The 26,733-nt window shown below is 45.6% G+C and overlaps 1 protein-coding gene across 2 annotated transcripts in view; it reads left to right on the top strand.

The window, feature by feature from the left end:
* Nucleotides 1–26,733, top strand: part of CFAP65 (cilia and flagella associated protein 65) — a 684,907-nt gene that overhangs the window by 479,521 nt on the left and 178,653 nt on the right. For both annotated transcript variants that reach the window (XM_085650063.1, XM_085650062.1), the window contains 3 exons: nucleotides 9,198–9,264; nucleotides 9,632–9,742; nucleotides 24,784–24,975. In XM_085650063.1, the coding sequence (XP_085506189.1) occupies nucleotides 9,198–9,264; nucleotides 9,632–9,742; nucleotides 24,784–24,975 (370 nt within the window). The remainder of the gene's footprint in view (nucleotides 1–9,197; nucleotides 9,265–9,631; nucleotides 9,743–24,783; nucleotides 24,976–26,733) is intronic.

Below are 26,733 nucleotides of genomic sequence, written 5' to 3'. Positions count from 1 at the left end.
ATTGGATTTAAGCAGATCATTTTAGGTGTTCCAGTACAGCTGAAGTTTTCAGCATTTCTGAAATTGTGTTCAGTGCCTCATTGCACACCGTTCATTCAGTAGAGCATGTTAATGATCCATCACCAATGAAAATGTAGAGCAAATCTTCCCAGTAAAGCTCTTTCCCTTCAGAATGTAAATTTGCGAACAAACAGACACTCATCAGTAGTACTTTAAATATCAGGATTCCATTTAGAAATGTGGTGTATGGAATTGTATGAGTAGTTAGGAGTAAAACATTATTATACGCACCAGATCAAAAATATTGAAAGGAGGGATAGAGGTCAAAAAAAGATAAAAATATTAAACACCAACCTAGACCAAAAGGTTACATTGGAGAGCGGAGAAGACCCATAGATGTACACTATGCTCAGCTAGTATTATCATAGATATTGACAACTATTCGGCTTCTTTCTATGATTATTAATTGTGTGAGAATTCCTTTATCAGAATGTGATCTTTCTATTATCATTTCTGTGCAATTTCAGCCTTGCACTTGATTCAGGAATAGACGGAAGCTGCAAAAAAGCAAAATACAAGACAGGGCATTAGAGCATTAACACAAATATAATCATTTCAATATTTGGATGAAAAACCCCAAATCAAAGCTTACTATTAAAAATCAGGAACATGTTGGCAACATTCCTGTATGCTTACTTGAGCACAGGACAACGGATAGTATGTATTTGCTCAGTCATTTCGAGATCATTCAGCATTTGGGGAGCGCTTTGAGGGAGAGAAGTGAGTGGAGTTTGTTTTAGAGAATTAAGGCTCTTATTCCATCCGCTTTGTCTGGGATACATATAGACTTCGATCACTGAACTGCTATGAAGGCTCCCTAAGAATCAAGAAGAAGTACTCCATAACTAGGAGAAAGAGCTTGCAGAGATTGAAGCACAACTGTCCGTTGAGAAACACTTTTCTTGATCAGAGAACAGTCTTTTTTTTAGGTCTCGCTGAGCCCAGTGCATGCGCTGGCTCGGAGAGACATTTTGTATGTGGGATTTTCAAAGTGCTGCCTGTGGCCTAAAGCTTGTGTGCACGTGAGCGTGCACACGCGCAGCCGCCATGTGTCTTTCCTCCGCAGTGCTTGATCGCGATGCGATCACTTTCGCGGGCCGCACTGCCGTGTCACTTTCACGGCCGCGCGGCCAGTGCTTGTTAAAATTGCTTATTGTGTGTCCCACCCCTAAAAATAATGTACAGCGATGCAACTGAATGTCGTTAATGTAGAGTACAGTTTGTAAATGTCTACCAAGGCCAGACATATTTAACATTTGATGGTTACACTTGCTTTACTTGGAGCTCCAGAGAGACGAAATATGCTACAGCATGGCTGGACTCCTGAGATGGGCAGACTGGGGGTGCTGGCAGGCCCTGACTGACCTTCCTGTTTGGTAACTCTATCCTACAAGTGGCTGTCGACCTCTTCCGCTATCACTGGATCCCTCGCCCGCGCTCAAGAAAATCAAAATAAAGCATTGTCCTAGGTTTCCTGTAATCTTTCCTCGCGCTGACACCAGGCTCCCCGAGGAACGTGTGTCGTTGTTTGTCATGTGCCGCCCTCCACTTGTTTCCAATCCTGCATACATACCCTTCTGGGGAATACTGGTCTCTTCCGCTGGCACACGGACACATGCAGAGACGTTTAATCGGTTCCCAAGTGCGTCTGTCATTTGTTCGTTATAACATCTCGCGCCCCTTGTCTTTGTTATTCGAATCACACTGTGAAGAGGGCATGTTTAAAAATAAACGACATACCGTGTTCCTGGCACTAATAGCACATCAGCATTGCCACGTATCAAAAAATCATTTTTCTAACGCGTAATACATGTAGTTTCATTATATATTTTTTTTAAAGACACAAAACACAGCTGCCACCAAAAACTGTTGCCAACATGTATCATACATGCCAATATTTGGGAAAACCACACAAGGAGATTTAGAAAAATATCTGAGAGATCAACAAGACGGCGAAAGCATTTACTTTGCATATTTGCTTTTGCAACATATTTAAATACTTCATTATCTGTCATTCTGAGGTGTCACGTCCTGTTTCAGTGGTTGGAGGCAGTTCACAAATGGAGGACACTGACAGCCTATATAAAAGGCATACGAACGAAAATGTAAACAAGCATTGGCATAGCCAATAGGTCTCGCTTTTGGGACCTTATAAGTATTTAGTTAAGCAGCACAATATCCTTGGTGCAACAACACCAACTGTTGCATGGCTAAACACTTATAAGGTCCCAAAGGCGAGACCTATTGGCTATGCCAATGCTTGTTTAAAAAACATATGCAAGAACAATAAATATTTACTGTGTCTAGATTCAAGCAGAGATGAAAAGCTGCAGCACTGTTCGATCCAGAGCAGGAGGAATAATGGCAGGCAAATGATATCAATGTGGTTAGGGTTGGAATAATTCACGAGATCGCCCCGCACCGGGGAACCCACTTTTCCTCACCACCCACCCCACTCCCCAAGCTTGGTAGTCCAAGTTTCCACATCTCGAGGTGCATTCCCTTCCACACCCCCGGATAGGGATAGGGAATCCAAAAGGCTGGAAAACTTTGGGAAGAAAACCCCGCATGCCTCTTAGGCCGTTACTCCCATTCGCTATGGGATACGGTAGCACAGGTGCTGCCCAGAGTCTCGGAGGAGGAGCGGGCTCTACTCTCCCAAGCTATATCAGATTGGAGTGACGCAGCTAAGTTCACCATCAGATGTGGCTTTGACACGACGGACTCTCTACGTAGACCGATTTCCATGAACTTCCTAGTCCCATACCCCAGGACCACCCTTGGCCAGTTGCTTGCAGAATACGCCTTCACTTCAAGCACTGGCAAAACATCACATCAGACAGGTAGGTGCTGCAAATAGTCGAGAGGGGCTACTCTCTCCCCTTCGACTACTCCTCTCTCTATGCCCCCTGCACACGATAGGCTGACAGAGGATCACCTTGTTCTGCTCCGCGAGGAAGTCAATGCTCTCTTGGCCAAGGCAGCCATAGACAGGGTTCCCGGGCCCAAAGTAGGGAGTGGTTGCTATTCCTGCTACTTCCTGGTCCCCAAAAATGAACCCTCAATTTCTTTCTCAAAAAGGAGGTATTCAAGATGCTCACCCTTGCTCAGGTCCTGTCTGCCCGGAACTCAGGAGACTGGATGGTAGCGCTGGACTTGCAGGATGCCTACTTCCATATTCCCATCCTGCCTGCCCATCGTCGCTACCTGCGGTTACCAGTGCCCCTTTGGTGTTCAAAAAGGTGATGGCGGTGGTCGCAGCTCATCTGTGGAGATCTGGGGTTCCAATCTTTTCCTATCTCAACGACTGGTTGTTGAAGGCATGTTTGTCAGAGGCAGTCGTCTCCCACCTTCAGACAAAAGCAAACCTCTTGCATTCCCTGGGGTTAACTATCAATGTGCTGAAGTCACACCTGACTCCCTCTCAGTCGCCTCCCTTCATTGGGGCGGTTCTGGACACTGTGCAGTTTCAGGCCTATCCTCCCGAATGGCGAATCCCGGATATTCAGGCTATAATACCGATGTTTCAGCCTCTATTGTGGGTTTTGGTGAGGCTGACTCTGAGGCTTTTGGGCCTCATGGCCTCCTGCATCCTGCTAGTGACCCATGCTAGGTGGCACATGCGGGCTCTGCAGTGGGACCTGAAGTTCCAATGGGCACAGCATCGAGGAAACCTCACCGACCTGGTTCAGATTTCAAAGGGCACTGCGAAAGATCTGCAGTGGTGGCTGACGGACCGCGAGTGACGTACGAGTCCCTTCTGGGCTGGGGTGGCCAACTGGGGGAAGTAGAGATCAGAGGACTCCAGATTGGCTACTGGTGGGGACTGTAGGAGCACTTCCGGTACATGCTCTTGATGGAGCACGCAAACGCTCCTGGTAACAGGAATGAGTGCAAGCCAGAGACGTCCCTTAACGTGGTAAGAGTATGTGATCATGACTGGGGGCTGTGAGAATGCCCGGCGAGCGATATAAATAATTACGAGATACCGCTGACTCAAGGGCAGTATGGCTGAGGGCTCCTGATATGTTGAGTGGGGGCACCCGCGAGATATAAACAACTTCAAACACAGTAATCATCACAGCGCAGAAATGGGGGTTCTGTTGGGTGCTAAAGATACAGATGTATGACTCTACTGAACAGGATAGATGGATGGAGGTGCGGTAGGTAATCTCGCACAGAATGAGACATTTTGGGAAACATCCAGGAGATTGGACTAACACGCATCCATTGATATCTCACTCCTGTGTTCCTCCGATCTCGAATTGGAGGGCGATCTTTTCAGGTGCAAGTTGCCAAACTTTGGAACCGCATGCTGCCAATTCTAAGACAGACGCATGACCTTCTCTCTTTCAGGAAGTCTTTAAAGACTTGGTTGTTCCAGCAATAGCCTCTGCAGTGTCTTAGTCAGTCTGATCTACCACACCCACCTAGCGCCGGGACACTCTTTTTGAGTAGCTGTGCGCTCTATAAATACCCTGTTAACATAACATAACAATATACGTATGTGTATATATACCCACAGGTTGACGGGCGGCTAATGTGATTACCTACAGGGGATGTGTGGCTAAAAAAGTTGTGAGCACTCCCTCGGCGGTGTGTTGCTGGTTTGAACACTGATAGCAACCACCTGGTAAATATATTATCACTACTGATTTGCATGTGTTAACTTCTGGGCAATACTGCCAGTCAACGATTTTAATGTGTTTTCAATGGATGGCACCATTTTTCTTTTATCGTTTGTCAATCACCATAGGCTAAGCTTGAAGTACCAGTGAGGTGAAGACTGGTCCCCGAGCCCTGATGAAATTGCCGCAAGTAATTGGCATTGAAACATGTCGGCCTTTCGTAACTGAAATGGTCTAATACATGCCGTTCTTTTAATCTGAGTGTGCGCCACGGCATTCAATAAAGTAAGTATATTTGCGAGTGAGTCACAACTCATTTTAGCTTGGAAAAGCATTCTTTCTTTTTCTTTCCTCACTATGGGGTCCAGTTGGCATAGAATGACACAAGCACTTACTGTGCATTCTTGCACATGCTATTTATTTTTCTTCACCTCTAAAAATTAGAATACTATTTTTCTTTCTTCACGGTCATGGATTTCACCAATGATGAAAGCTTGAGCAAACTGGTGAGTACCAACCAGCAGCTCTCCTGGTGATACTTACGTGAAGTACTTTCTGACCTTTCACATATTTTTTCTTTTTGATCGCCCTCACAAGAGGAATTGCCATTTGGTGGATTGACAAACAGTTAAAATGTAACACTCGGATCTGGATGTGACTGGCATTCTGTAAGAAGCCAGCCTTTGGGCAGAGACATTGTTAAGCTGCCTCCGGTATCTTTGAAAAGGTTTGGTGTTCTTGTAACATCAGGTTCTTTATATATTATGGCTACTGGTATACCCTTGTAAGTCCCTAGTATATGGTACTAAGGCACCCAGGACAGAGGTCCACCAGGGGTCTCCCATGGGCTGAGGCATGTATTATGCCACCCATGAGAGACCACTCAAATTATGACTGCAGGCCATTTTAGCCTGTATAAGCTGGCGCTCGCACTGCTTACAACAGATATGTTTCCTTATATCTGGGGTCACTTCACTTAAAACCTATAGATCACCAATAAGGCAGGCTTTTCGATCCTGAAAGCAGGGTGATCGGTACGAAGTGTGAGGGTGCCCCTGCATGAGCAAGACACCCCTACATCCTTTGGCGTTCATTCTTTCGGGTTGTAAGTGCATCAGCCATTAAGATACATAGAGCGGCCATGCGTTATTACACGATGTCTATCTCTAAACTGGCTGTTACGAACCCTGTCATGTTTGGTATCAAACACGTTGGATTCATACCCCCACACTGTAAACGGTGTGGGAGGTAGGATTCCATGTACTGTAAAGCTCCTCCGGGATGCCCTCAGTGCTCCCGGTACCAGTCTTCTAAACCCGGACAGAAAACTATGGCTGCTGCCAACCAGAGACACGATTCTGCCCTCCTGTTGCTGAGCCAAGCTCGAGCAGGGGAAGACAGGACAATAGGTTTCCTGTCACAGGGAGGTGTGAACACCTCCCAGACAGGAGTTAGTGTATTGGGACAGGATGGGGGTGCTTGCCAGCGCCACTAGACTGCTTTGAAGAGCCCATTTAGTGCCCTCCTGGCGTACTCCAGTTGAAACCAGTTCAGGGAGCCATTGGCTTCCGCTCTGGCATGAAACTGGACAAAGACATGGAAGTATTCTCCTCACTGTCCAGCCCCTTCCCTTAGAGGGACCCCTGAATCGCCCCAACCCTTTCCTTAGGGTACTTAAGGGCTTACCTATGGGTGGGTCCCTAGATTCATCGTGGGACAAGATTTATATCCAATACCACTTCTACTTCAACCGTCTGGGCACTTTCGACTTCTCTGGACTTCGCTTTGGGAACCGAGAATGCAACTGGGAAGAGTCCTGTTGCTCCTGGTCTCGTCATCCTGTAAGTCTTCTGCAACGTCTGTGCCTGTACTCCATGCTGGTTCTTCGCAAGGCCTGTGGACGTCCAAGACACCCGAAGGAATCTCCCTTGGAGTGAAGGAGTCAGTCCCCTCTACCTGCAGGCACTGCAACAAAGCTAACCGGTCTGTTGTTCCTGAGCTCCTATGAACTCCGAACATTTCAGCAACACAGGTAGTGGTTCTGCAAGTCCCCCGAGGCCGCACTAGCAAATTGGAAGCCAGTATCCCTCATCGGGACTGCTGGAGCAGTACCCCTGAGCACTGTGTCAACTTGCCATTACCAAGGCTTGTTGGCTGTCTCCTCCAGAGATCTCCAGGCTTCAAGAAGCTCCAGCCTCAAGCATCTACTGCAGCCAAGATCTTTGCCTGCACCGTGGGCCTTCATCCTTTGATGAGGTGCTCGAGGTCCTCTTGCGACTCCTGTTCCTCCGGCCTATGGGTCCTCTCGAGGGTTTTCTTTGGCTCCAGTGGGCTCCCCTGCTTGCTCTGGCCTTCTCCGACCTACCGGCTGTGACCTTGCTAGTCTCGACACTGCACCTTTCTCGACGACTACTTTGTTTGCTGCTGCCAAGGCTTGTTGGTGCCCCTGATGGACACTGACCTCTTGGCTCTCGACATTCGACGTGGGAGAGCTTGTGCATGGCTCCTGGTCTTCCTCTGCATTGTCTGGTTCGTACAGCTGTAACTTCAAAGGCACTGTCAACTCTCCTACATCCCCAACATCGGTGGGCATTCTTCTTCCATGCCTCCTGGTCACTCCTGAGATGCATAGACTCTGTCCCATCTGCTTGCAGGTACCTCTCATCTTAAATCCACCTTTGGGTGGCACTTTCACCTTCTTCGCCAGCTGCATCTTTTCTGAAGTCCTCCATTGTGGCCTACTGCAGTTTCCGACGTCACTTCGCACCTATGCACCTGGCTTCCCTAGTGTAGGTATCCTGGTTCTTGACGTATGCACGGGTGGGGGGACTCTCCAACCTTTCATTTACCACAGGGTATCTTCAGGGCCTGCTGGGAAGGATCCTTGTTCTTTAAAATTGCAACCGCAACTTACCCATTGACTTGAATTGAATATGCGTCATATTTCCACACTGCACACGGCCTCTGTGCGGTTCCTAGATACTCACTTTGGGTGGTTCCTTGGGTCCCTGACTCTTCTACGTCTTCTGGGCCCATTCTTGACATAAGTCATGGTTTGCATTCCACTATTTTAGTATATGGTTTGGTCTCCCCCCTGGAGACCACTGTGTATTCGGTGCTACTTACGTATTCTATTGACAAAGTATTGTGTGCATGGTGTTTATATCTCCAGTAGGAGATAATACGTTGTGTTAGTGAGTGTTAATAATAAATACATATTTTTAAAAGTACAATGTGTGGTTCTTTTCACTTAACCTGTGCCATAAGATGAAGTACTGGTAAAACAAGCTGCTTTACACTCCTGGACTAAGCCTGAGGCTGTTCTCCACAGCCTGCCTCTCACAGTAATGCTTTCATAAATGAGAAACTTTGGTGTTCTTTGGATATTTTATTTTCACACTTCGCATGAATTGCAACCATATGTAGACTGGTGTACTCACTCTGAGAAGTTTTAGAGACGAAGTTAAAAGTTCCACTAGTGCAACTAAAGTTGTTATTCTGAATATTGGGGACCGGGTTTAACACTTTGACTCCTACAAAGAGACATTTGCATACGATTGGCTTCACATCTGTGATATGTTTACGTTTTTATTATAGCTTCACTTACTTTCTGCCTCTTCTTTGCTTATCAGTCATTATCTAGAATATTAATGTGTCTTCTTAGGCCCTTATTACAAGTTTGTGGTAATAGGGTGGTGTATTTACCACAAGTGGTAAATACCATTACCCTAGGGTGAGGCACATTTCCCCCATTCTGAGTTTTCGACCGGGAAAATGGAGCACAACATGTGGAGTTGGTTTTTAGCGCACTGAATTCTGTACCCTATGCTTTTTTCTAGGCCCCCCCAATACATTTCAGCAGTTTCAACTTTTGGAATTTTTCAGGGGAAAACTGCGAGGGTGTGATAATTATCAGACAACTCGTAAGTGCGATCCTTGCACAAACACAACTTTACACATGGGCCAGAATTGAATCCTTAACTCTTAATGAGGGTCCACGTGACTACTCACGGACAAAATAATGCTGGTCATGTATCAATATTTTTCTTCTTTTTGGGAATACATCGGAGAGAAAGGGCAGTGGTCGCCTGAACCCCTTGCCTGCTCCTCCTGAGGTTGTGTGGGGGGATTCACCGAGGGGGAGGCATTCTGCCTTCCTCATTGGTTAACCTCCTCTGAGGTGATGGTACCTGATCAATGGTTTGCAGCTGTAATTGTGATTGATCATGATTGATACGTACCTTTCAGATTTGCCTCTAGGAGGACTCACCCCTTTGTGTGATTCAGGATGGATTGAACACCCATTGCACAGATCAGAAAGGCTTAAGGAGTTTAGTGCACTGCACATAAGATTTTTGCATTTGCAAACCCTGTAAGTTTGCGAATCGTATAGTGTGTGTACACAAAAGTGTTGATCACAACTTCACTCCAGTCTGTGATCGCGAGACCCTCAATGTTGAGATGCTGGTCTGTCATGGTACCTACTTCTACCCCTCTCTTGTCTTGCAGGCATGATTTCGTTGGCACTGATCGCCTTCCAGTCTTGCTGAAGGTGTCTTATGGCCGCGAGGTTCTGGTAAGAAGGCATGTTTTATCTCATGAAAAAGGGCAGAACCACTATTTGAATTAGGGAACATTTTCCTGTACATTATTTATCTATGATCACCCTGAACAAATGGAATACTGTTACCCTAGCACTGGTTCTTGCACACTGGGGCCAAGAGCTGATCATTGTAACTTGAAGGACATTTTGCAACAATCAAAAGTGAACAGTTGTGGTTTACCCTACACCTGACTCCTCTCTCAGTATCCATCTTGGGTGGCACGGCTAGGTTTACAGGCAACTGATGGGTAAACCAGGCTAGGACTTTTTGTGCTGAAGTTGATAAGAACCGACGAATGAATTTACGCCTGTTCTGTCGTTCCTTCTGTCTCCCCTGCAGCTGAACTTCATTGGAGTGACAGTGGAGAAGGAGCGAAGATACGTCCATTTCACCTCCACAAAGCACCAGTTCACTCCAGTGGCCATTGGCACTGCCAGTCCCCCTAGACAGGTGAGTGCTCACGTGCCTGGGACAGGCGGCAGCAAGAACGCGTTTAGCATCCTTAGTGGGGGATACAGAAGCGGTATTGACCAACGCATGGACATTAGGTTTAGGGCTCCCAGTTTTATGGTATTTATGTTTTTTGACACTTCCGTGTGCATTTATCCATATTTATTTTCTGCTAATGGTATCTGTACTTATCCATATTTATTTTGGGTTTTGTGAATAAATTGAGTTGAAACCAGTATATTTCCACATTTATGTAACCAATAAATATACTTTCATGCTTCACCGCCTGATGGGTTTCGATGATAGGAACACCAAGAGACGATAAATCAATGCACGTATATGAAAACATCAACATTCTAGTATCAAGGTTGTGCATGTTTACTGTTCTTTAAGCCTATTTACTAAACTTCCTTTCTTTTCTTAACCCCTCACCTGTCAATCCACACAGATATTGGCCTAGCAGTCAAGAATTACAGCATTTAGAATCAGACAAACAGAATCCGATTTCCGTTTTTGTCCACATTTAAAAAATAAATACAGACAGGAAAATACATGGTTTTCTGTCTGTATTTTTATGTAAAAACTGAAATCAGGGAGCCTTAATTATGTTACAGAGTGGGAAACGTGATTAGCAGCTTCATTCAGAACACCAGATTGTGTCTCTATAGGCGAAGAACGAGCCACATAGTAAGTATTTCCTGAGAGACCTGTGGGTACAAGTTATTGTGAGTGTCTGCTCACCAGAGTCAGCCTCTTAATGTCATGCTTTTATTCCCCCATACTCCTCAATCGATCCTTTGAATGATTGATTATTACATGCACACCTTGTCACAGAGTGTGCTTCCTGGACAGCAACGCCTGTAGCATGTCTTGGGCTAAACACGTGGCCCATTAGTTTACATCATGAACTAACAATGCTTTTTGTTTAGAACACTAAATTGTGAGGAAATCTGAAAGTTCTTATTATCGATTGTAAATAGTGTGAGTTTAATTGGAGTGAAGGGAGTGCTATAGTTGTGAAAGAATATCTCAAAAGCACCATCAAGACAACATATCGGCTTCTACAAGCATGTGTGCGTTCTGTGTGTGATTTCCTCAGCCCAATGATTGCATTTTATGGCAATCCTTTTTGTTGACAATTTTTAATCACATCCATCTCTACATGTAGCATACTACTGCCAATCATCCTCTTCTCCACCCTTGTGTCCTTTAACCAGACTATATAAACACATTCCACATACAACCTAGGGTAAGTCATTTTTACCTGGATATCAGTATGGCCATTGCTAGTCAATTGTGATAAACTATTGCCAGTATTGAGGACCCTTGTGATGTAAAGGCACTTCAGTAGGATGTAAATGCATTGTTAGTCTTCCAGCTCTTTGACTTATTAAAACATTGGCAATGTGCTAAGCCAGCATGATGTAAACGCATTAGCACTCTGCCAGGCCTGTCTGATGTAAAAGCATTGACAGTCTGCCAAGCCAGTGTGATGTAAACGCATTGGCAGTCTGAATCAACAAATGGGAAAGCAGCCGGGTTATAGGAAACTGCAGTACCTGGGTCACGTGGTATACGGATATTGCCCCCCTCAAATGATCAGCTGTCCCTTGATCACAAATAAAAACATGCACAGAAGGTAGATGAGAGGCAATATGAATTGATAACAAGTAAAACAATGCAACATATACAGGTTGAAAAACAGTCGATAGTCGTTGGTTGAAGTCTTTGTGTATCTTTATTTCAAAATACGCTTGGTTTGCGTTTTTGAAAACAGCCAACACGTTTCGCCCAAACAAGGGCGTCTTCAGGGCAATTAATGATGCTGTATGTGTCTTGCCAGGGTAATGGGCATCATAGAGCGTGGTCAGCGTGGTAGGTCCGTTTAGGGACGTAAGTTGGAAGTCAAGAGGCCTCAGGCCCAAGGGACTGCCTGTGTGTCCTAGTCAGTAAGATCCAGTAAGATCCAGTTAATAGAGTCAAACGGCCAATATTTCTTCAGTTGATGCGATAATTTGTGTAGAAATCACAGTGTAGCGTGATACGACCCTTGTCCGGATACCGCCCTATACTCAGCTGGATGAGAAGCGATCATCTCGCTGAGTATAGGACGGTATCTGGATGCGCAAAACGCGTTGGCTGTTTCCAAAAACGCAAACCAAGCATATTTTGAAATAAAGATACACAAAGACTTCAACCAACGACTATCGATTGTTTTTCAACCTGTATATTTTGCATCATTTTACTTGTTATCAATTCATATTGCCTCATATCTACCCTCTTTGCATTGGCAGTCTGCTAGGCCAGTGTGATGTAAACTTATTGGCAGGCTGCAAGGCCAGTGTGATGTACATGCATTGGCAGTCTTCTAGACCAGTGTGATGTAAACACATTGGTAGTCTGCTAGGCTAGCGTGATGTAAACACATTGGCAGTCTGCTAGGCCAATGTGGTGTAAACCCACTGATAGTCTGCTAGGCCAGTGTGATGTAAACGCATTGGCAGTCTGCTAGGCCAGTGTGATGTAAACATATTGGCAGGCTGCAAGGCCCAGTGTGATGTACATGCATTGGCAGTCTGCTAGACCAGGCTGATGTAAGCTTATTAACAGGCTGCAAGGCCATTGTGATGTAAATGCACTGACAGTCTCCTAGGCCAGTGTGATGTAAATGCATTGGCAGTCTGCTAGGCCAGTGTGATGTAAACGTATTCGCAGGCTGCGAGGCCAGTGTAATGTAAACATATTGACAGTCCGCCAGGCCAGTGTGATGTGAACGGATTTGCACTCTGCTAGGCCAGTGTGATGTAAACGCATTGGTGGTCTGCTAGGCCAGTGTGATGTAAAATTATTGGCAGACTGCTAGGCCAGTATGATATAAATACATTGGCAGTCTGCTACGCCAATGTGATGTAAATGCATTGGCAGTCTGCTAGGCCAGTGTGATGTAAAATTATTGGCAGACTGCTAGGCCAGTGTGATATAAATGCATTAGCAATCTGCTAGGCCAGTCATGTAAACGCATTGGAAGTCTACATGGCCAGTGTGATGTAAACGCCTTGGCAGTCTGCTAGGCCAGTGTGATCTAAACTTATTAGCAGTTTGGTTGACCACTGTGATGTAAGCCTATTGTCAGGCTGCAAGTCCATTGTGATATAAATGCATAAGCAGTCTGCTAGGCCAGTGTGAATTAAATGCATTGGCAGTCTGCTGGGCCAGTGTGAATTAAATGCATTGGCAGTCTGCTGGGCCAATGTGATGTAAATTTATTGGCAGGCTGCGAGGCCAGTGTGATATAAAATTATTGGCAGGCTGCGAGGCCAGTGTGATATAAATGCATTAGCAGTCTGCTAGGCTAGTGTGATGTAAATGTATTGGCAGTCTGCTAAGCCACTGTGATGTAAACACGTTGGCAGTCTATTAGGCCAGTGTGATGCAAATGCACCAACAGTTGGCTAGGCCAGTGTTATGTAAACTTATTGACAGGCTGCGAGGCCAGTATGATGTAAATGCATTGGTAGTCTGCTAGGCCAGTGTGATGTAAACTCATTGGTAGTCTGCTAGGCCAGTGTGATGTAAACTCATTGGTAGTCTGCTAGGCCAGTGTGATGTAAACTTATTGGTAGTCTGCTAGGCCAGTGTGATGTAAACTCATTGGTAGTCTGCTAGGCCAGTGTGATGTAAACTTATTGGTAGTCTGCTAGGCCAGTGTGATCTAAACTTATTAGCAGTTTGGTTGACCACTGTGATGTAAACCTATTGTCAGGCTGCAAGTCCATTGTGATATAAATGCATAAGCAGTCTGCTAGGCCAGTGTGAATTAAATGCATTGGCAGTCTGCTGGGCCAATGTGATGTAAATTTATTGGCAGGCTGCGAGGCCAGTGTGATATAAAATTATTGGCAGGCTGCGAGGCCAGTGTGATATAAATGCATTAGCAGTCTGCTAGGCTAGTGTGATGTAAATGTATTGGCAGTCTGCTAAGCCACTGTGATGTAAACACGTTGGCAGTCTATTAGGCCAGTGTGATGCAAATGCACCAACAGTTGGCTAGGCCAGTGTTATGTAAACTTATTGACAGGCTGCGAGGCCAGTATGATGTAAATGCATTGGTAGTCTGCTAGGCCAGTGTGATGTAAACTCATTGGTAGTCTGCTAGGCCAGTGTGATGTAAACTCATTGGTAGTCTGCTAGGCCAGTGTGATGTAAACTTATTGGTAGTCTGCTAGGCCAGTGTGATCTAAACTTATTAGCAGTTTGGTTGACCACTGTGATGTAAACCTATTGTCAGGCTGCAAGTCCATTGTGATATAAATGCATTAGCAGTCTGCTAGGCCAGTGTGAATTAAATGCATTGGTAGTCTGCTAGGCCAGTGTAATATAAACTCATTGGCAGTCTGCTAGGCCAGTGTTATGTAAACTTATTGACAGGCTGCTAGGCCAGTGTGATGTAAACTCATTGGTAGTCTGCTAGGCCAGTGTGATGTAAACTTATTGGGATGCTGCGAGGCCAGTGTGATTTATATGCATTGGCAGTCGACTAACCATTGCGATGTAAAAGTATTTCCACTCTGTTCGCCACTGGGATATAAAAACATTGGCAGTCTGCTAGCCATTTAGGATGTAAACCCATTCCCATTGTACCATACTACTACTAACAATACATGCCCGAAGATCACCAGTCGAGTCAAGGTGCTATGTACGAGCCTGAAGGAAACCTGTATTTCTTTGCACAGAAGAAGATAGACTTAATTCCTTTCAGTGATCTCACCAAGACTCATCAACCATAACACCTGCTTCTTATCACAATTACCAGGAAAAGAAAAAAGAGACGTCCAGCTTTACTTATCCTCCTTTAGAAAAAATACTGAGAGAGGAAACTGGGGCAAAATGTGTCTTTAGAGAGATTATAAAATCTGTCTGGAAGACCTAGGTCTCGACTCTTGTTGCGGAAGTCAAGGACTTTAAACACACACACTTCTGGATGTCCTGAAAAGCAGGAATAAAACACTGATCCGATAGCCATGTTAGCCCTCTATGCTATACCTGAAAGAACTCCATGAGAAGCAAAAACTACCATCCAGATTTAATGCCCTCAAATTCAGTACTGCTTGACAGGATATCAGACACCAGAGACTTGCTAGCTTTGTCAAGAGTATCCTTCTAAGGTCACCACTGGCCAGCCAGCCAGCCAGTTCTGGAACAAGGTCAAAATGAAGTTCACATCCCATAACCGTGAATGAATGTCCACAGGTTGGTGTGATGGACAACATCAAGAATTTCAGCAGTCTTTGCTCCAAATGGTGTTCCCTCACTACCAAAGGGTCAGATTATATATTAACCATTCTCTACCATATGTCTGCTCTTTTTAGCCTGTGCCGGTTTTATTGCAGCTCTAAGGGAAGCAGTAAAGGTGGAGTCAGGTGGTGGCTGAGACAACCACATAGATCCTTAACAATTAAAAGTGCATGAGCATAATATTGAAAATGTAAATATCCACGTGATAGTTGAATATAATTGTTTGTCAAAATAAAACAACAATTTAAACAAAAATGTAAGAGTACAACAAACCAAGTTATAGAAATGTCCTATAGTGTGGTAGTGACATTGGAAGCATAATGACATACGTGTGTGCATTATCGAGTTAAGTTTAGAAGTTCGCCCTGTGTGTTGCCCTGCTGCTTTAGAAAGTACTCCTTCCCCAGCTGTCGCAGCCAGTTTACACGTAATACTGACTGTATGAGAGGAAAAAAGTATCATATGAAATAAATATACATATAAACTTATAGTGTGTGTGTTTGACAAACAAGTATGTGAAGTGTACTTTTGGAGGAAATACAGAATTGAATGAGTGGTTGTACAATTTGCTGTAGGGACAGAGAGAGGGTTCAATACTTACCAGACAAGACAATAGAGCTGTCTGCAACAGACAGTCCATATAGCAGGTGATGGTGCATTATGGAAAGGACAACTTCCTCGAGGAGGAAGAGGTGTAGACAGGATCCAGGCATGCCTCTAGGAAGAGCTTAAGCCAGCTGAATCCTAAATGATGTCTCTTTCACCTACTTCCTCTTATCCTGCTGTTGCTTCCTTACATTCCCCACTATGCATGCCTCCTCCCCTAATGCATTGACAGCCTATCACTTCCTCCTACAAGGCTGCCGTCTATACTCCACTAAGCTTGTATTAAGGCAGCCTAAGTAGGGTTTTGTAGTCTTTCACTACAGGTTTTACTACCAAGGCTGTGTCCTCATCAGTACATTTCCTCTTCCTCTTCAGAGTTGTCTGCATCCTGGAGGCAGACTGTGACTCCTAGTAACTGCAGGATCACGTAATCCAAGAGGAAAAAGTCATAGCCTAGGTTGTGTTTGGTATCTGTGTGTTTTTAAGTGAATGAGTGTCCGGTGTGTGTGCTTGGGGTAATGGGTATAGTATTCCCTTCCATTCAGTGATCTCCATCTCCATGGTTGGCGGTTCTGCCCCGCATGTGGAAGACTCCGCCCCAATGGCGGACATGTCCGTTAAGTAGGTGGTAGGTAAAAATAGGTCATAAAATTACTAATAAACTTACAGTCATCATTTATATTGTAGGAGGCTCTCCTGCCTGAACTGAAGGAGTGGAGACACGCACGTCTAAACCTAGGGTAGCTGTATACTCAGAAATAGTTACTTGGAAAATCCACATGTGTATATTTAGCTTTGTGAATCAGGCCTCACAAGTTATGAGATTGGTATTTGGTGGGATAAGTTTGAGGCAATCATTCACAAATAAGCATTACAGCAAAACTAAAAGGACTGCAATTCACAGTAAAGAATTGGAAATTGAATGTTACTCCAGTATTGGAGCTTTCATAGATTCACATGCCTGAATCATTCCCCGTCGTCGAGACGGGAGTCTCCGGTACATAAAAAAGCATTGCTTAGTAGTATAGCAAACTGAAACAAGCATTTGCAACGCAATAGGTCTCGCATTTGCGAGAGTTTGAGCTATTGCCATTGTAAATGACAATGCCTTTTATTTATGTGTTTTGAAAACCTGCAAGCGGTGCGTAAACACACAATTTGTACTTTGCATGTTTTCTTACCACATACATAATAGGCATTGTCATTTACAATGCCATATTGCATTTTAAATGCTTTTCGCAGTGTTTATTCTATAAACAATCCCTTCTGTGCAAGAGCAAAATGACAACAAGGAAGGCAGGGTGGGGGTAAGGAAGACAGGACAGGGAGTAGTAGTGACAGGAGGTAATGAAATGGGTATCAAAAGTGTAAAGGATATAACGAGTAAGGACATCGAGGTAATATAAGGACGAGGGAGAGATACCATATTAGGAGAAGCTAAACAGGTGCACGAAGAACACGCAGAGTTAGGCGCTACAAGGCGCATTCAGTTTATGAAAGCGCAGAAGGGTGGAGCTGGTAAAAAGCATGGGGGAGCATGAAAACACAGGGAGAGTATATAATGATAGAGACAGCGAAGGCTGGGGATTGGACAGCAAGCAAGTACGGGGCCGAAAAGGTACTAAATGGGAGAACACAGAAAACACACAGGGCCAAGGGAGGAAGATATAAGCACACGGGAGAGCTGGCATAGACCAGAGAGCAAGGGGTAGCCAGCAAGAAATAATCAGAGAGAGGGGGAGCAGATGGGGCCGGGGAACAGTCGGGCATCGCGGAGAGGCGGCAATAGAGAAGAGCGGAGATGCCAGGTGAGACCCGGCGGGGAGATGCAGGTAAAGGGGGAGAAAATCAAAAACATGGGGAGGAAGGTGAGGGAAGCAAACACGGACAGGTGCAAGGGACAGAAACTGTGCAGAAGGGAAAGGAACAAGAGTCTGCAACCGGTGCTATGCATATAAAGATCAATAAATAGCCAGCAGGCGTGTTTGAGTCTCTTTAGCTCGTATCTATAGCTCCTAGAGCGCGCTGGATGTGCGCTGTACAAATGAGTACACCGCTCTGCAGGGCTAGGACCAGGAACATAACACAGACTCCTGCAGCCCACGGAGGGAGGCGGGGGAGGCAACCTTCGGGGGTGCTCCATTCGTGTAAAGCCTTAGAATATCTGTGAAATATGGGGGCTCTTCTTCAATCCTGCATGGCGCATCATTTTGCTTTACGCCCCTGCCGGATCACAGACCACCATGGCCCTGACTCACAAAGGTAAACATACACTTCCTGGATGTTTAGTACTTGGAGGCATTTAGGATCTACATACAGGGTTTTACAACTCCTTGTGCTTAGGGTGCGGAGTTCTCTGCCACAGTTGCGGGGTCTCCGGGTACGGAGAACTCTGCCTACGAGTGGGAGTCGTGCTACTCCAAAGTAGTTAGCGAATTTCTAAAAGTAGTAAACTTACATGAAAGGCAAAATTTCCATTCAGGAACCGTCCAAGGTGTCTTAGAAAGCAGCGAAAGCTTAAAACTATCTTAAAAGGGTGTTTTTTTTTTTTGGGGGTGGGGTGATAAGTAAATGAGTTGCCTGAAGGAGGAGGGAAACAGCATGGCCTCAGTTCCCGGAGTCTGATGACACAGATGCTGGTGAACAGTGTCGATGTTACACCAGAATAAATCACTAAAACAACCCCTTTTGCTCCGGGGATTGCGTTGATAATTCAGAGTCGGACCTCTCTCCGGTTGCAGACATGTCTCTCTTCAGAGTCTGCCTCTTATTCATTTTGTCTGTATAGCGCTTTTCGTCGTCCCCTCGTGGCACTTACTGTATCGCGAGGGACGTACTCAACACAAAGCGTCCTTGCAGCTTATGCTCAATACCATGTCTGCGCGAGTGTTGCGACTTATCAGTGAGAGTATAAGGGGGGAGGGGGCGCACCGCTGTAAGTGTTTGGAGAGCAGTGGAAAGCAAGCAGGGGGTGGGGGGCGGGGGAGTTGTTACTATCCTGCTGAGGACGTAAGGAGAAATGGGAGGGGGCAATATCTCTCATGTTCGGTCCGAAGGAAAAAAGACAAGGAATTCAAGAGACAAGAGTTTCAAAATACCGTATCCCCGCTTGCTTCACTGTGTGATCGTGGGTAAATTATCTTCTCATACGTCAATTCCCATATCTTAAAACTGAGGGGAGGCACAGAAATTGGCTAAGTGGTGGTAAGAAAAACTAGATAAAGAACTCGACACTTACAGCGCTTAGAGTATACTGTGCATCCAGTACATAGGTTCTTTTGCGTCTTTTCCATATCTCAACGTACTCCTGCATCACTTCTCTCAGCTAAATTACCCTGCCCTCCATTGCATTCACGACCGCAAGAAGCGCCGTGAAGCAACCTAGCGCTTTAAAAACTTTGCAAAGGAACGTAAAGCAGCAGAACATATGACTGCTGTTTAGAGCGTGCATGAGACACTTGCTTATAGACCCGGAGCGACTGCACGTGCCCTTTAATGAAGTACAGCCTCAGTGGATTAGTGCAGCTTCTGTCGAGTATAGCTGAAAGCCCGGGCGTTCCTGGCATCCCGGGAGGGGCGCACCCCCACCCTCGCCTTTCCAGGGGACCTCTTTATGTACAGAGAGCAGGGTCATGGGCAGCGTTCCTCGCATTAAAGCGTCAGGGTACGGGGACAACTGTGAGTTATAACAAGTTTCATTGGGGGAACCTTTCCAGTTTACCATACTTAAATGCCCACAACTAGCACACGAGACGACTGGCTCTGCACAGGAGAAACCCAGCAACTTATCAAAGCATTACACTAGTTTATCTGCGATATCGATAACACATTTACGGACCTATTAAAGTTATGCCCATGAAGGGCGACATGCTGATAAACAAGCAAAGGGAAGCACTTCAAAAACATACCGGAATCCTTGGTGCGAATGACCAGCGGTGGGCTGGAGATACGAGATAGGATAGGGAAGGGACGCCCGGCGGGAAACTGGCACGAGCTGTGTTGCTGAAATAACCGAGTGCCCTCTGCGAAAGTGAAAGCAAATTTGTGACGCGGCGGAGTGGCGCGCGCGCTTGGCGGGGGCGGGGAAGTGCATTACAGGTGGGGCAGCGGATCCTTTGAAGTTTGATGTCGAGGGCGCCAGTGGGCTGAAGCGCTTCCCAAAAGCGGATTGCATGGCGGCACGATGCACGTGATTGTGTGCGTACTCGCCATGCAATCCGCTTTTGGGAGCACTTTTGGGAGCCCCTCACTATAGTCTCGCATAGCAATTGCTATTGCAATAGCTAGGCGAGACCTAAAAAGGCCTAGGTTCATTTTCCTTTTGCAACCCATAACCTTTGTTATGTAAAAAAGGACTAAACTTGTCTCTGAACCAATCAGAGCCTCTCACCCTCTAGAACACTCCTGAGAGAACCTTCTGCCCCTCAGAATTTCCGCACGTTGTGCTAGGGAGTCTCCTTTGAGCTCTGCTCAAATTCTGCAGTTTGGTTCTACTTCATTCTAGATTGAAGAGTTTATTCAGCTGCTTTTTTTTTCATCAACTCCTGAGGATGGCTGACAAGGGGAAGAAAGGTTTATTTAGAGCCTGTGCCACCTGTTCAAAGAAAAGGCTATATACAGACGACCCTCATAAGGATTGCATATACTGCCTTTACCCACACCATCAGGCAAAGGAATGTAAGGTATGTCGTACCTTTTCTAATAAAAACGCTGAGGGATCGTGAAGGAAGGCTTTTACTGTGGCTTCAAAAACTTAAGACCAGGAAAGACGATGTGTCTAGTGACAGTGATGAGGCGTCAACAACTTCTAGGAGACCTCAGAAAAGAGACAGATCTCCTCAGGCTCATACCTCAGGGGAAAGACCTGAGAAGGCTCTTAAAAAGACCACGATAGGGTCTTCAGGGCGCAGTCCCTCAAAATCTCCTCCACGTGTGGAAATGGAGAGCAAGGGTCATGCTTCAGGGGTAAAACATACTAAGAGGACAAGCTCAGAGCCCTCAAAATCACCCCCTAAAGTTAAACATTCTCTCAAGAAGCCAGCCTCTACACCTCCTGAAGAAAAATTGGAGAAATCTACATCTTCCACAGGAGCGTCCACGAAGAAAGTAGCGTCGTCGGCGAAGAAAAGTGAGGTAAAACTTACTGTTAAAGCTATATCTTCATCAACGACGGCGTCGTCGACGGCAGTGTCGACGACGAGACCTTCGACGAAGACGGCATCGATGACGACCATGATTATATCGACGGCGGTAACGGCAGCGTCAACGGCAGCGTTGACGACGATAATTTCCAATGGGCCTTAACATAGTTGAAATACATAAGTGGGAACCAATGCAATCAAAATTGAAATGGACATATAGACGCATAAAAAGACAGACAAATGGAAACAAAAGTGACATTCACAATACTTTAAAATCAGTGTAGACTAAGAGTGTGTGAAACTTTTTTTTTTAAATACTCCAATCCGGTACCTTGAATTTCTAACTTATACCGCCGCTCCCCCATAGATCGACCAACTCAGCATAGGTCAAAGTATTTTGGGTTCATACAACGTTTTCAGGGCAACCACTGAGTATGCAGATGATTTCCACTTAAATTAGGTGCGTGTAAATCTATCTACTTTGGCTACCTCAAAAGCAGACATACTTCTTTTTTTATAAATACATTGTATTGATTTTAATAAAGTAACATCCAGAGCATTTGCATAACAATTGAAGCCTACTGTTGATATTGTAGATTAGCAATAACATCGAATGGCATAGGTAGGGGCATAAAGAAACACACAGTGAAATAACATTTCCCAGTCTACTACGCTGGGCGGCTTGCTGCTTCACTGCGCAGCGCCACACAGCCGAACGTAATCGGGTTATAATTAAATTATCAAAAGACGAATCGGTCAGTGCTCCTCAAGTCCAGCTCTACGCTATATTGCATACATCTGTGGAATAAATTGTAAATTCAAAAAAGAGAAACACAACAAGATATTCAAATAAAGAAATAATTAACATAGAACATAAAAAAGAGAACAAGAACCGATCTCCATATGTAAAGATCATCGCAGGTATGTTCGCCGGTCTGGTGCGATAGGAAGTGACGTGTACATAAACATAAGGGTGTGATGGGCCATCTACTGTCATGTACCTCAAGGATAAGAATAAGAGTGAGTATAAGAGGGGGGGAAGTAGATGCGCGGGGGAGGGGGAGGAGGGAGTAAGTCAAATGGGGGGAAACAACCCCGCGCCCCTGTTAATTTAGGAAGATTTAGGGTGGAGGGATTCCCGTAGCGATTCTAGTTTTGACCACTGCTAAATATTCCTGCCACTACGCAGGTGCTTGCCGCGGAAGTTCTGACGTCCGTGCCGCAGCCTCTTGTTGATTTGTACATTCCGAGACCTGTGCCCCCCGCAGATCCAGCAGCTACGCAGCAATCTTGGGGCCCGTTTGTGCCTTCCAGGCCGTGGTAATTTTACGTTTAGCCAAGCCCAGGTTGAGATCCAGGAATGTGTTCATATTCTTACTCCACCTGCGCCTGTGCCGCTGCCGCGAGCACTGTAGCAAGTCAAGACCATGTCCGTAAAAGTAGCTCCCTGGTCTCTGAATCTGGGGCAGACGTCCATTGCAGTAGGGTACATCCGTGCCAGTCTGTGGGGGGTGAGGTACGTGTGGTGAAGGTAATTAAATTGAGTATATTGCGACCTGGCGTTAGTTGAGATAATTTTGGGTTGGTTAATACATTGCTGCCATTGTTTATCCAACAGGGTAGCGGACAGTTCGCTATCCCAGTACGCTCACAGTGTCATCAATGCATGAGGGTCGTCTAATCTAAATGAGGTGTATATGGCTGTTATGGCTCGTCGACCGCGGGCATGTGTGAGCAGTGTGTGCAATAGGTGCGAAGTAACAGGTTTCACCCCGTTGTTATTACATGCCTGCAAGGATTGGGGAGTCAGTAAGGCATGTAATAAAAAGGAACCCTCTGGCACTCCATACGTTTCCACTGATCCCTCAAATGTTAGTAACTGCGAGTCCACATACATGTTCCCCCATGTGCCCAGTCCATTCTCCCTCCACGCTTCCAACTCCAGGCGTCCATGACATGAGTTTGTGTCAGAGAGCAGCTCTGGGTCAGCTTAGTCGTTCCGGACAGCCAAGTGTCGGGGGTCCCAGGTCACGGCACCAGTGATCAACTCAGTGCGGTTGCTTTTGCTTCGCTGCAGAATATCGGTCATAATTTGGTACACCCAGGCCACCTTCCGACAATGGCAAATATAGTTTATGGAGCGCCACTCTAGCCCATGTATTTCCCCATATCAATGATACCAGTAGTGACTCCAGGTCTCGGAAGAGTCTCCGGGGTAGGTGGTATGGAAGTACACAGAAAAAATACAAGAGACTAGGAAGGACTAACATCTTGGAAATGGCTACCCAGCCCATTGGGGACAAAGGGAGACCCAACCAGAACGGGAGGGTTGACCAAGCACGCGTTATGGCCCGGCCTAGGCTCCCATCAATCGTGTCTGATTCTAGGTGATAAATCTGGACCCCCAGGTACTTAAAAGTATCGAATGCCCACTTCAACGGAGTAGGTGGCACCAATTGTCTTTGTGTCTGTATCATTGGTGTCATTGGAAACACCACCGATTTAGCCCAATTAACCTGGAGTCTGGAGACACCGGCGTGAGCATTTAAAAGAGCCATGATCGATTGTAATACATCGGCCTTACCGCGTAAGTAAATTAACGCGTTGTCAGCGTATAACGAGATGATGTGCCACCGTTGATCGACCCATAGACCCCAGTCTCTAACCCCTAGCCGTAGTTTGCATGCTAGTGGCTCCATGGCCAGAGCAAAAAGAATCGGTGATAAGGGACAGCCTTGGCGCGCCCCCCTTGCTGTGGATGAAAGCGGTGAGTAAGTGTGACCCATCTTCACCCTTGCCTGTGGTCCACAGTACAGTAGTCTTATCCATTTCAAGAAATTAGGGTCTATGCCAAACCCCGCCAGCGTCGCCTCAAGGTAAGCCCAACTTAAGGTATCAAATGCCTTTTCTATGTCTAGGGAGGCAACCCAAGGCTGGTCCCCTTCACCCCATGTCCACTCCAGTAGTGTAAATAGCCGCCGCAATTTCAGCCCTGTACTGCGGCCTAGAATGAAGCCATTTTGGTCCTCGTGGACCAGCAGGGGAACAGTAGTGATTGGCCAAACACGAAATGAGGTATGAGGCAATCCTGTCTGCACCTATCCTTTAGTGGGTCAAAATTTGTGTTGCTTTTTTGGGGTGCTAGGGATCTGAGGTTCAATACCTCTAACCCTCCAAAATGAACATAAGCAAAAACACTATGATACAGCACACCACATGAACATCATGTATTTCAAACAATATTAGTCCAAGCAGCAGGTCTGATTTCAAGATTCTTTATTCAATTTCTTCTTTAAAAAACTGCGTAGCCAACAGTAGTGATTAGTCGGTTAGCTAGTAATTTCCTCAGGACCTTTTAATCTACGTTTAGCATCGATAGGAGACGATAAGAGGCCATTCGGAGGGGGTCTTGACCCGGTTTGGGTAAGATAACCGGCATCGCTTCCCTCAGAGTGGGCGGTAACTCTCCCACCTCAAAGGCCGCAGCATACACCTTGGCCAGTCTAGGGGCTAACTGTGCAGAGAAGGTGAAATAAAATTCTGCTGGCCACCCATCTGTCCCTGGTGTCTTGCCCGTTGCCATCTGCCCAATGGCATCCGTGATCTCATCCAGCATAATGGGTTGTTCTAGGACATCACGGTAGGCCGGGGTGACCTGTGGGAGCTGAATTCCCGCCAGAAATTCCTGAATGAGAGCAGGGTCTTGTGAGGCTGGGGCTGCGTACAAAGTTGTATGATATTCATAGAAAAAGCAGACATACCTTAAGAGCAGTATAATTCTCTCTAATAGATAAGATTTGAAGGTGATACCACCTAACATTTGTTAGATTGGTCCAATTAAAACAAAACTGATGGCTTTATACTCATACATTTTTTCATTACTCTTATTTTATCTCATGCGGTATAAAGTAATTTCAGCCTAACCGTCTTTTTTCATTTTGGAATGTCCTTGTCTATCAAAGATTCCCAATTAATTGTGGCTGCTTGCTTTCATTGCAGATCTACGAGCTGTACAATGGAGGTTCCATACCTGTGATATATGAGATTCAGCTGGACCATCTAAGAGAGGTGCAGGAGAGCAACTTCCAACATCCCATTTTCCAGTGTCTGAACCAACAAGGGGAGATCCTGCCAGGCATGACTGCTCATGTGGAGTGGATCTTCTCACCGCTGGAAGCCAAGACCTACACGGTGAGGACTCTTTAAATGTGAGAAGCTCTGGCATCTGTCCTACTACAAGAAAGGCTAACAGTACCTTCAGTCAAATAAGACATTCTGCCATTAATTGGGTGAGAGGTTCTGGGATCCATCACACTGCCACTGCGGTCGAAGCGCGGAGATACTCCTCCGGGAGTCGATTCTAGCGCTATATAAACCCACAATTAATGGAGCTAATAGCACATGAGCTGAGACATGCAACAGTCAAATGAGTGAATGGCTCTGGAATCTTCCCCTACTCAGCGGAGGCTAACTAGATTGGTGCTGAGCTGGGACCTTGAGGCTTTAGGTGAGTGAGAGGCTCTGGGATTTGTCTCATTAGAGGGAATCTAAAATATCCACCACTCGGCTGGAAACTGCAGCTATCAGGTGGGTGAGGGACACTAAGATATGTCCCAGCACAGTGGAGGTTAAGAGGATCTGTGCTGAGCTACAATCGGTACATTTGATTTCCCGTCCATTGAGGCGTGATTCATTCTCCCATTAGCACCCGATAAGAGACTCCGCTTCGGATCTCTGAGATATTGGCCATTACACCGTGCCCTCAACCTACATTGACTGTAACTTCATGCCATCTCAGAGGAAGACCTACTAGGTGCACAAGGTCCCGACTCCCACAAACCAAAAGGACCTTTTAATGGTGGGTAGAACATTAATTGTTGGAACAGGATGCCTATTAGGAGTCTGCCTACACCTGATTCAGCGTTTCTGTTTCTTATTCCTGATGAAGACCCTTGGTGATATTTGATAGAAAGACACCACTTTAATGGGTCAAAACGTTGACGATAATTATAGGTGTTCCGCTGCCTTGATGGGCATACTTCACATCCAAGTAATAAGGATATATGCTTGAACATATGTATGTTTCCAACGGACATCCTACTCAGTCAATTGTGTACTTTATAGAAAACTGTGTAATGTCTTTTCATATTTAATGTTTCTCAGTTCTGATACACCTTGTTAATCTTGTATTATTTCGTTATTGTATATGTTACATGATAGTCCTGTGTGTTGTCTTGCTGTGTCATTATCTGCATTTTTCCACGATATATGGTTGATAATATACTGTGTTCAATTTCATTTTCTTGGTGTCAGTTTGTGTGTTTTTACTTGTTAACCCATTGTGCTGTACCATTTACTTGGCAACTCCTAGTCAAACAGGAGACAAAAAGGTTTTTAAAAAGAAATATTGCACTCCCCTTCAGAACCAGATGTTGCTGCATAAAGCTATCATATGCAATCTTTAAATGGGCGAGAGGCTCTGGAATCTATCACCTCAGAAGGTAGGTTAGAATAACCTGTGATCAGGCATGCCTCTGATCCATTTTAAATCAGAGAGGCCCTGGGACTGTCCTAACACAAGGGAGGTGTTAGAAATAGGATTTCTGGTTGGCTAGGGCATGCGCTTAAGCCAGGCAGGCGCACCACCACTCTAGTCAGGGCAAGGGAGTTATACGCTGAAGATAACCCCTGCTCACCCCCTTGGTAGCTTGGCACGAGCAGTCAGGCTTATCCCAGATGGAGATGGGGGCTACTTTGGTGAGTGGCGCAATCAGCGCTGCAAGCCCACCAGTAGCATTTAATTTACTGGCCCTGGGTATCTGGGATACCGCTTTACAAGGGACCGACAGGTAAATTAAATTAGCCAAACAGGTGTAGACCAATCTTATAACGTTTTACCATGGAGAGCACATACACTTTACACTGGACATCAGTCATAAAGTACCCAGA

The sequence above is a fragment of the Triturus cristatus genome, chromosome 3_2 (assembly GCF_964204655.1).
Source record: "Triturus cristatus chromosome 3_2, aTriCri1.1, whole genome shotgun sequence".
Taxonomy (NCBI): domain Eukaryota; kingdom Metazoa; phylum Chordata; class Amphibia; order Caudata; family Salamandridae; genus Triturus; species Triturus cristatus.
The sequence above is the reverse complement of the archived record's forward strand: the minus strand, read 5'-3'. Positions and strand labels throughout refer to the sequence as shown.